Source organism: Dreissena polymorpha, chromosome 7, assembly GCF_020536995.1.
Source record: "Dreissena polymorpha isolate Duluth1 chromosome 7, UMN_Dpol_1.0, whole genome shotgun sequence".
Lineage (NCBI taxonomy): Eukaryota > Metazoa > Mollusca > Bivalvia > Myida > Dreissenidae > Dreissena > Dreissena polymorpha.
The window spans coordinates 60631037-60643310 of NC_068361.1; the positions used below are offsets into that span (position 1 = coordinate 60631037).

General features: G+C 34.0%; 1 protein-coding gene across 1 annotated transcript; it reads right to left on the bottom strand.

Annotated features, from left to right (window-relative positions):
• Positions 1–1814: 1814 nt before the first annotated feature.
• On the bottom strand, positions 1815–11737 carry LOC127839753 (uncharacterized). The gene is made up of 16 exons (XM_052368139.1): positions 11696–11737; positions 10278–10332; positions 9681–9803; positions 9115–9225; positions 8868–8921; positions 8471–8647; positions 7887–8000; positions 7277–7509; positions 5706–6730; positions 5416–5553; positions 4967–5096; positions 4597–4792; positions 4303–4371; positions 3944–4012; positions 3594–3665; positions 1815–2367 (listed from the first exon to the last, which is right to left on the bottom strand). Exons 1-16 carry the CDS (start codon positions 11735–11737, stop codon positions 2159–2161), a joined length of 2817 nt encoding a protein of 938 aa, XP_052224099.1. The 3' UTR covers positions 1815–2158.
• Between the last annotated feature and the right edge of the window lie 537 nt (positions 11738–12274).

A 12274-nucleotide genomic window follows, 5' to 3' on the forward strand; every position in this document is an offset into this window, starting at 1 on the left:
AACACCATTATTTGTATATGTTTGTGAACAACTATTACATCGTATTCACACATGTTCACGAATAAATGAAATAAACATAAACATTGAACACTAGAAAATACAACAATTAACACGATTCGTATTGATGTGCAATCAACATAGAACATACATTGAATAAGAACATTTAAATGGTCTGAATGTGTGACACGATCATTATAATCAAAGGTCAATAGAACTTGCAATCACAAATATACAAGACGTCCATACAAATGACAATAATTTCAAATTGAATCAATTTGATCAAATACATAATAACGCCCAATAGCTTCAATAACTCAATTTCGCCGATCAACTCCTGCTTACACCACCTAACACAGGTAACAATAACGTCTATCACTATCGCTCATTGGGTCATTGTCGACATGAAATGGCCCACAAGTCACCCGGGGCGTGATAAGAAGCCGATTCTTGTTACCCTAGGGCGACTTCAAGCCGATTCATGTCACCCTTGGTGACATGAAGCCGATTCTAGTCACACGGGGTGACTAGAGTCGGCTTGAAGTCACCCCAGGGTGACATGAATCGGCTTCTAGTCACCCCTGGTGACTTCAAGCCATTTCAGGTCGACAATGACCCAATGAGCATCACTATCAACACAAATTATGCATGCACAACTATACAAATACTAATTGCACATAATAAACAAATTAACAAACATTTAGCAAACTATACCTACTAATTAACATATAAAGCATATAAAGCAGAAATATAGAAACACAAATCAAAAAGGGGTGGGCGGGTGTGGCAAAATATTCTCATCAAAAATAGATCGATCATGCAAAACAATAATGTGACCCAAAACGCGCGAATCGGCTGTTTCATAAACTAGAACATTAATACATTAATACATGACTGGTTAAGCCTGAAGGTACTAACTCGCGGCTGTAATCGATAATTAATAGATTTCATGGGAGAAAATGCTTAAAATATGATAACATTCAAAAGAAAAGACAATTCTAATTAATTATGCACAACAAAGCATACATGACAAGACATTATACATGTTTATAAGTACAATATGAAAGGATTATATGAAAACAGGTTCCAGATATGTATTCATGAAACATGAAATGCACTATTGAATTGCAGTATCTGCATTGTTATACATATAAGATGTTATAAGAAATAATAAGAACTTCTTCTTTGTTTTAAAGTTTACTCTATTTTATTTGCGTTGGCAGTGAACAAAAAGTGGTACTTTATTATCTCGCTTAACATGGGTCTAAATTACGTTTAAAAGCTCTTTTCTGATTTAATGAAACAGCCCGAAATCATCCAATAAAGAAAGTCGAGATATTTATCTTACAGAAAATTGAATGCCATGCCGCATGCAAGCTATTTAGAAAATAAAAATCGTAAACCAAAAAGTGTGTTATGTTGTTTTTTTTCGCGGTCATGGTCATGTTTGTATGGAAGTACTTAATATCTTAACTTATTAGCCCTTGGGTGTTGTAAAGACTTTTAATGAAATGTCTCAAAGCGTAGATTTTGTTTTTCATATAGTAAAAGAAAGGCAACATAACCCTTAAGTGGCTGAGAACTTGTGGCTGAATAAAAAGAGAAAGAAGCTATATGCTTGTTGAAAGCAAATGTAAACATCATTCTGAATGAATTTTCTGATCAAAAGTGGTATTTTTAGTGAAAAGGGGAGATACATTTTCAAGAATATACAATATTACTATAAATGTTTTGGTGAAGTGCATGTCATACAGTATAATCATAGTATCAGTTTTGGTTTAAAAAAACAATAAAATGTTTTAAAGTTCACAGCCCTTTGTTGCAAACAAAAATCATGATAAATAGAATTTTCAGAGTAACCTATTAAAACAAACATAAAATGCTTTATTAGACCCTACATATTATCTCTGCACTCATTTGTCATCAATTACTTATGTTTAAAAAAGTTTTTGTTTCATGCTACTCATGGTACCAGTTTTTTTTTTGTTAGAAAATTAATTACATTATTTTAAGTGCATAACCCCTTGTTGCAAAAAAAATCTTTTTTTAAATAATTTTCGAATAAATCCATTAAAACAAAACAGAAATGCCTTCTAAAACCTTAAATATTCTTCCTGCAAGCATTTTACATCAATTATGTATGTTTGAAACAATCATTGGTTCATGCTACTTTCTGCTTCCCATGTATTATATTATGCACCCTTGTTCGTATTTGTGCTACGGTTCGGTTAAGCTTTTTCTGAGCCTTTACAATTTTCTCTCCAGTTGGCATCTTGTTCTGGGTTATTTCTTCTTTAAAGAAGTTCAGGAAGAAATCGTTCTCCTCCCCGTTCCACTTCCTCTTCATCCCTCTTCCACTTCTTGCAGTCACTAAAACAAACAGATCGAAAAAAGGTATAAGAAATGTAATACTAAACACATTTAAAGACCACGTGTTTGCATATTAATGAGGTATAAAGAAGACATTAAGGAGGTTGCGAAATAAAACGTGAACTGAAACGTTTACTTTTGCACTACTTTTTGTAAACTGTGCTGTGTCTGATTAATCATTCCTCATTAAGGTATTATTTCCTAATTTGTCAATGTGACACTTGTATATCAAACGTGTGTAAAAGTAGTGCACAAGTGCACGTATCAGCACAAGTGGTGATTCGCAACATCCCTATTATTGTTCTAAAATATACATGTAACTTCTTTAGGTTATTAGTCATGATGGGAAAGTATGACACCTAAGAGTCATCGTGTGAACATCTTTCCACTTGTTATAATGGCATACACAATATTTTAAGCTTTCAGACATTTAGTTCATAAGAAGCTTTTGAAGATTTTCTCATAAATACAAGTCTATGTAACTCGTTTGCCCTAAAGTCTCTGCAGGGCCATAACTCAGAAGTGCCTCGGGTGACTTAGCCAGTTGTCAAATTATGCTGAGACATTATGCAAAGACAAATTAATAGGTTTAAAGATAAGATTAAAACAAGACTATTGCCAAGCAATATAAGTCGCCGACCGGTGAAACTCCACCATTTTCAGCAATATTCCCAGTCTATTTGTTGCCATAGCAACCGGAATTCTTGATGTAGGAACAAATGAAATGACGTGCATAATCTCCATATTGCCATCTGCCCATGTTTTAAGTTTATTGAAAAAATATGAAGAATTTTTAAAGATATCGCAGGATCCAGAAAAGTGTGACAGACTCACGGACACACAAAGCGCAAACCATAAGTCCCCTCCGGTTTCACCGGTAGGGGACAATAATATTTCAATTACAATTGACAATGCCATTTGGAGGACTTAAAGGGTCATTATGTATCTGTGGCAATATGGCCAGTTCCTGTACTTGACTAGAGACAAAATGCCCGCAAACATTTTAATTAAGTTTGAAGAAGATCTGACTTAAACATGGATACCGGAAAATGAAAAATATATGTATTGCTATGACAATGCGTATACACTAAAGCCAATTTAAAATAATTTGATAAAGGAAGCTTTTCTCAATATATCTATTAATGTTTAATACATTAATGCTCAGAAGTATGTAAACTGTTAGGAAACTGCAATGTCATACTGCATTGCCCGTTTTCGCTTCTCACCTTGTTTTCCTTTAAGGTGTTGTACTTTAGACATCAAACTTGTAGGACTGCAACTGATCGCCTTGTTTTCATCTGTCCAAATTAATAAAGACACAGTTTATTAGCAAAATAATATATCTAATGATGACAGTATTACAAGCTACACAATCTACAGCCAAGATAATATTTCTAAAATTTCTTATGTGCAAACATAAACATATTTATACTAATTTATAAAACTTTCATTAAATCATAAACTTTTAAATATAAACAAAATATGCTGTGAATTAAAACAAATTGTAGCAAAGATATTTTAAACTCGGACAGAATCTCATGTTGTGTATACCCAATTAATAGAATATATATGCTACCTGAGTGTTCCGACAACGGCAGTTCGATTTCGTCGTCGGATTCGTCCCCAGATAGCGTAACGGCTGCATCTGAAAATATCAATGAAAATCTTACACATCTTTTTTACAATTACCATCAGTGAAATCATGTCATGAAAATGGAGGCTTCTTGAAAATTTTCATCATATAAACAGATGATGTTTATTCACCAAAGTACAATATATACGTCTCAGGCATATGAAAAGAACAATATTATTTACTGCCTATTACATTCTTTGACAATTATATAGATTTATCTTCCTTTCTGTATTTTCTATTTATCATACTACTTCTTGCATCAAGAACTAATTATTTCTATTTGTAAATGTAAAATGTCTCACCAGTGCCAGTTCCGGTCCCTGTTGCCCCTTCTGACCAAGAGTCCTCGAACGAGACAGGCTCTGCTATATCTGCGGAAATACATATCTTTGATGCAATATAAATATTCTTACCGCTTCCATATGATATTATGCAAGTATGTTTATAAACTATTCAGTTCACCAATCGCAATATAAGAACTACAAAAGGCATATCGACACATACAGAATATTGGATTTGAAATAGTAAAAACAAGTTTTGTGAAGATGTATTGCACAAAACGATGAATAACAGAAAATTGAAACTCAAATTGTTACCTTCAAGTGATATTTCTTGGAGATTCTTCCCTTGATACCTGCTGATGCTTCCATTCTCCGTCGCTATCAGCACCCGCGCTACTTTAGTTTTTTCGAGGATAGAACTTTGGAGACGGTAAACGTCAGTGTGAATATTGATGTTATGCCCCATGTGATCAGCAACCATCTTTAATTCAGCGCCCGTCATATCAAGAATCTTTTCAAACATCATAAAGAATACGTTCATATATATACACTCAATGATAAAATATATTGGGATCAGCGATATGTATCAAATATTCACAAATAGAAAACTGAATCCTTAGCAACTATACAACGTTTAAAAACTTCATTAAGGTATTATGTATGGTGGTTTCTATACATATCATACCTGAGCCGTAGTCGCCAAATATCGTCGCATTTCTCTTGTACGGATCAGACCGGGTTGTTGCAGCCCTGGACATGCCTTAGTTATTGTTCTCATTGCAGTGCATCCATCCAACGGGGTGTTGTCACTTTGTCTAAGTGCAGAAAAAGAAACAAATAGAAAGAAGTTACAGATGATGTATATGACAGTATATCGTTATTTACAGCATATGCTTTTGATATAGCAAAATGAATATTCGTTTTGGTATGCGCTATTTTAGGGATATGTACACTGGTATTTGAAAGTACTTTTTATTTCTTATGTATAGATTATTAACCCCGGTATGTTATATATGCATGCCATATATATTTATTGATAGTATTAAGAATGAAGTTTTTTTATTCTATTTTGTTGTTAATATTAAATACAAAATTTTGATACCACAACTTAAAAAATATTACGCAATCAAGTACCTCGAAAACAAAAACTCGCTTGAGCTGTTCCGGGTTTTTAACAAGTATCTCACAGCATCAATCATGTCTGGAGTCAGGAGAACGCAAACTTTCCGTAAGCTCCTCGTGGATTTTCCTCGTACTTCGATTACTTTCATTCTGAAACATAAAACGCTGTATTTATAAATTATCGTTTTGAAACATGTACCCAAAATAATGTAAGAAATTATAATAGTCATTGTTATTTAATATCTTTCGTCATAAAAGATAAACTTCGGACATTTTTCATATATAACTACACTATACCACACCTTTTAGAAAGAATCTTTTCCGACATATCCAGTGCATTGTATATCTCGCTATCAATGTCGTCCTGTGCTTCCATTTCCGTGAAGTCGGTTACCTTCATTTCGGAGACTTCCGCAATTCTCCTTTTATTAAACATGGCAATTCTGACCATTGCCATGTTTGCCGCCTTTTCCCAAAGTACTCGCGTCGGATTCTCCACTTTGATGACATTTCTAAGCTGTTGAAGAAGCCAGTCTTTTAATTTTATAAGATCGGACGTCAGTGGTACCTTTGTCGGTTTATTGATATGTCTCATTTGCTGTCTTCTTTTGGCAACACAGGAAACCCTGTCATTCCAGTGTGCGTTGTATAGTTCTGTAAAATGGCGTGCTTCTTTGATCATTTGTTCGTCTTCGGTCTGGACCCCTATGCTGCTTTTCAACAATGCGATGTGTTTAATGTAGTGGCCAATAGTGAGAGCCAACTGCGGCGAGTCGCTTTCCAATGATATGTTCTTAGTAGCATTTAATACTTTCATGAAGTTCATCCCAGTTATGAATTCTGAAAGTGGACTTTTAGCTTCATTATTCTGATGTAGTTGTTTAAGTAACCTACCAACTGTTCTCACTTTTGTTCGCACGTTATCAACGTCTTTCACCCTTTGTTCTTTTTTTTCGCCTAATCGGCACAACTTTGAACTAGCAAACTCTCGTATAAGTGGGTCATTTTTGCATAGAAGAGGAACGCCTGGGTTAGCATTAGTTTCCTTCATTCCATCAAAAAAGGATTCCAGTAGGGCATCGTCTTCGTCTATGTCCTTCATAAATGGAAATAACATGGCCTTTGCATCACGACGGAAATTTTTTGTTGAAGGTTGTTTGTTCTTGGGCTTCAAGCAACAGTTATTTACATGAAGCCATAATGTGTCTTTGTTGTAGAACCCTAAACAATATTCACAAGGCAAGTAGTCCGCAGAGGAATACTTCTCTTTTTGTTTGCTATTTGGTCTTCTCGCGACAACCAATTCTCCCTCGCCCCTTTCGATTACCTGCCAAATTCAGATACAGTTACTTCAATTGCAAAGTGTTTTATGTAAAACCAAGTTATACATACGACTAACCTTTATTTTTCTGGAATGAAATGAACGTTTATGATTTCATTGGAGTATTGAAAATATTTGAGCAGTACAATAGGGGTGGGGTTCTCCTTTGCTGGCATATACTCATAGGTATAATGTAACAGCGACACTTGCAAGCCATGTGAAGCCGTGACCAATGTTTTAAAATTGTGTGTTTCGAGCATTCTTAGGTTAGTGAAAATCATTGTGTATAAGCATGATGGCAAAGGACGACGCTCTTGTCGCTATGAATAGTTTATATATAAACTGGTGGTTTAACGCTACGTTTGTTTTTCATTCATTTACTGAACAACATTCTGAAATTCTTAAGTAATATGGTTTACCAGGGTATTGTTTTTCGACGTATGGCTTAGATGATTCGTTGTAATTCGAAATATTTCAGAGTTACTGCAGCTGTATGATTCATAGTTGGACTTTAGGCGATTTAAATATATGAAAGTGACACACTATCTTTACCTGCGCGTTATGTGCAAAATTGCCTTTGTTTTCAAGTTCCAAAAGCAACGTCTTTCTCTGTTCTGATTCCGTTGATGACAGTATGATTTTCTTCACTAGTTCTTCGTCTGAATGAATGCTGATGTAGTGTGGTGCTATTTTGGACGTGAATGAACGTTTGCAGTAATAACAGTAGTTTGTTTTTCGATAGTCCCGATGCCCATCTTCCTTTTTAGAATACGTTGGCAGTGAAACTGAAAATATGTAAGTAAATAATCACTTCCATATGAAGTATAAAGATGTGTTTACACACTATACATGTATCCTCAAATTATATAGATTTAAACAATTAAGTTGAACGAAAATGCTCAAAAGGCGTAAGTTTTTTATCGGCTGAAAACCAGGTACAAATAAATTTTAAATGTCCGAATTGTATGTGCAAACATGATATTAAATATTCTGTGTTGTTAAGCGGTGTTTTATTCCACATTCTATATGTTTTGTTATCGGGTCTTGACCTTATAATCTCACATGATACGTGGGTTTCATTTTACGTCTCTCGTTCCCTATATCTATTTATATAATTTTTTTACAATGTAACGTTCTGTAACATAGCTTAACAAAACCTTACCATTCCTCATTTGGCGTCTGTATGCTTCATCTATATGTGGACATTCCTTATTGTTGGTTGTTTCAATCTTGTTCGATTCCTTTTTCTGGGATTTAGTACTTTTACTGCCACCAACTGTTAATTTATAAAAAAAACACACACGAGTATAGTATATTAAAACATTTCCTGCAATATCAGAAGAGAATTGCTGAGCTAAGTTAAAAACTGTTCAAAATATTTCTTTTAAACGTATGCAAACATTTTTTTCAAGCTGATGATACTGCTGCGAGCAAAATTGCAAGCCGAAGATTTTCATTGTCGTTTCCATGAGTAGTGTTCTCCTATTTGATTTCAACAAAAACAAAAACAAGGTCAGATAACCAAATAAATAAATTGGGCCTTGAAAACATTGCTTAATTGTTTCTATCAAAGGACTGTTTAATATTCCAAAGTTTATCTTGAATTTCGGTTTCGGTTTTGAAACCTTAAAAATTTGCATGTATATTAGGTTTATTTTTTTGGTATATTATGCCTCCAATTATGAATATCTAATAAAGCGCATTAATGTTTGAGTATCAGTTTGTCATAAACGGTTGGATCATCACCTCCACGATCTAAACCACCATCGACATCATCTTGGACATAATCATCGACATCATCTTGGACATAATCATCGACATCATCTTGGACATAATCATTGACATCATCTTGGACATAATCATCGACATCTTCGTCGAAATCATTGTCACCAGTATCATCATTGTGTTCTGTTAGGTCATCATCTTGATTGAAAAAATTAAGAAATTATAATTATTCATTTACATGCAGCCCTTAACGGGTTGAACACATGTTTTGTACGGTCAAAATAAACAATAAACGTGCGTTAATTGATATGAATGAAAATATGCTTACACAAATATCTATACTCTTTGCAATTAATATTATGAAACAATTATTATTATGATTTTCAAGTTCTCAATATGTATAATAATGATTCTGTACCAGAGCTCTGTGGTATGTAGTCGGAATCGCTATCTGCAGACGTATCAAAATCTTCTTTTTTGCAAAAAAAAGAAAGAATATTAAACATAAAACATTTATATGTTTGTATATGTAAAGAATTGATCAAAATCTCTAAGAAATTTAAATATTATAATATATGTGTGTCTACTGTTGTTGTGGCGGTGAAAATAAAGTCGTGGCATATGTTACGTAATGCTTAAAAAGAAGCACCCAAAACAAGTATTACCTGTACATTGATAGTCATATGAAACGGTTACGTTCCTTTTTGGTCTTCCTTCCCCTCCTAGCGCAGCACTTGCACAGCCCGATACATCATTTTTAAGTACGTTCATTGGACCTGGAACGCATGCTTACATTTACGCTGCGGTTACAATTTATAGTTTCTACCCGACAATGTGATACACCATATTTAATATGTTCTAAGCATCCATTATTGATTAAAGTCAAATCAGACATCGTTCTCAAGTTTGAAATAATGTAGCTTCTTTACATATAACATTTACACATCAATTGTCAGAGCTAGACGACTACATGCATACACGTGGAATGTCTTACTTGTGGGTCGATATATATATATATATATATATATATATACAGCCCACATTTCCTAGGATACTCATTTAGCAATACACCATAATAGAACATATCTTTCGAATGATTAATTACTTATATTATGTTAAGCTACGCGGCAGTGAATATGAATCATAATTTGAGTTAAATGAAAGGTAAAATATACTCAACAAAAATTGTTAAAATATATTCATCTACTAATCAGTGTCTATCAATAATTACCTTTAACTTTAGTCTGGCCCTTCGACAGTGTTTTCCCTAATCCAACGTCATCTTCTTTGCAAACGTTGCTGGCGTAAGATGTGTATGCATTTGCATCATTATTGGTGAGCGCAACCTTTGACTCTGGAAGTGAATATGAACTTATTCCCTTGTAGTGCATGAATCACAAATCATCATAGACAATTTAGTATTGCCCTAGTAATTCATCAATCAAAAATTCATTTTTAAATACACTTAATACTCTCAGTCTGTCTGTAGAAGAAGAAGCAAATAAAGACACTGTATGTTATTTCAAATTATTGATTCCAAACCGGTTCTAAAAAGAAGATATGTTTTACGATTGATGATATGTATGTTCTGGTGGGAGATATTGTGGGGTGTTTTATAGGCACGTCATAGTAATACGTATTTTCCATTTTAGTTTTCAATGGCGGTATCAAATACTAACGTGCATGTGAAAAGAGATAAAAGAGCGATTCATTACTAACCTTTTAGTTTGGGATATATGCAGATCATTTAAGATGTTTTACCAAACGAAAATAACAGATGTCATACATATGGAATCCCATGTTGAGTAATAAAATAAATAGCACATACCAGTAGTGGAGCCCTTCTTCACATCTAAACATTCGGAATTCGGTTCATCACATGACTGTTGTGTAAAAAACCCTGTAAAGAAATGCCCAAGATGGTTTGTACATGTCAAGGTATATAATTTAATATCAAAGCGCCGCGTAATTGTTTTCTATATTCTTTAACAACATAACGCAGGGAAGCAGGGGTGGTATTTACACCCCACAATTTATATATGGCGCGTTGGTGTAAAGGGAGACACATGCAGAACTATTGTATGTAAGTTTTCCACGTGAAACCGAGTTTTTCAAACATTGATTGAAAAACATCCCTGTAAAAGACCAGTCAAAAAAATATGGAGCATACTAATTAAAGTTTCGTCATTGAGGATTGATTGTATCAATGTACAATTATTTAAAGGATGCTATTTTTGTATTGTATTGTTTATATTATGTAAACATTGAACTACATGGACAAACACCTTAAAGATAAGATGTCAAAGGTTTTAAGAGTTGTTCATGGTTAACATTGATTGAAAATGAAAAATGTACTCCAGGGAAGCGTTTAAATACGTTTAAAAAAAGTGGGGTGGTATATTCGGCCCACATTTTTTTCACACCCCACAATAAGGGTTTCATATAGAAAATCACCCCATATTTATAGTAATGTATATGCCAATTTCCTGTAGCATGCAATTTATATGAACTAGTTACTGATTAAAGATGCTGTGTAAACATATATGCCGCCATTGGGTGCCTTGTCAAAAATCGTCTCAGCAAGAATTCCTTTACTTACGATCATCTACACATTGAGGTCATGTTATAGACACCCGGAAGTTAAAGAGGAATTAAAACACAAGCTTCAAGACATACATAAGTATGTATGGATGGACATACATACAGACAGACAGACAATTGCAATGCTTAATGCCTGATACATAGAAAAGTAAATTATTGAACTCAAAATAATGAAAACAAATAGGTTCTTTTGTGTATAATTCAAGTGGACAATTATAATAATGAAGAATGTCTTTTTTAATCTTCCTAAAAGAAACCATACAGAAGCGGCAGAAAGCATTGGTATTTACCAGGGCTCTTGCATTACTTTTCAGGAAATGAAAGGGTGCCAATTCTTTAGTATATACTTTGAATAATGTATTAATGTCTTCCAAAATAAGGCTACTATTGATAAGCAAAATAGAACATCTTAGTTCTGTGTTGTCTTTTTCCAATCTCTGACCTAGCATCATGACCTTGACCTTTTTTGAGACCTTATTTCTTAAGTGTTTTTAATTCAGCAAAACAGAACCACAACAAACTTTTACCTGTCTCTGGGTCAATGTGTATCCATCTTCGTAGACTTCCTTCAGGAAGACATCATGGAGAATCTCACCAGTTCTTGGCCGCCAGACTTACGAGTATGCTTTACGTAACCATGGAAACCTGAAGGCAATCATATGCAGTGTAGCCATCAGCAAGACTCATACTTTTAATTGAATCAACTCATTTTTTGATGATCTTTTTATTAAAAATAAACAAGATGTGTTTGTGAAACACTATGTTCTCTTTTGAGCGATTTAGACCCATTTATTTGACCGTTGACCTTGAAGGATGACCTTGCCCTTAACCTTTTACCACTCAAAATGTGCAGCTCATGAGATAAACATGCATGCCAAATATAAAGCTGCTATCTTCAATATTGCAAAGTTATGGCCAATGTTTAAGTTTGTGCAAACAAACCAACAGAAAAACAAACCAACGACAAACAGGGCAACAAAAACAATATGTCCCCCAGTAAAACTGGGGACATAAAAACGTCTTAATCTGAGAAAAAGTCTATTTACTTTTATCTGTAAAATAAATAAATTTGTGTATTTTGGTCTCTTACAATCTAGAGTTCATTTTCTTAAAAAGAGAGTTCTTAAAAAATCTCGGATCCCAAAAGGTACCAGTCAGACCATTCTAGTGATATATTGGATTATGTGCAGACTGCACAGGCTAAACCTGGACAGACACTTTAAC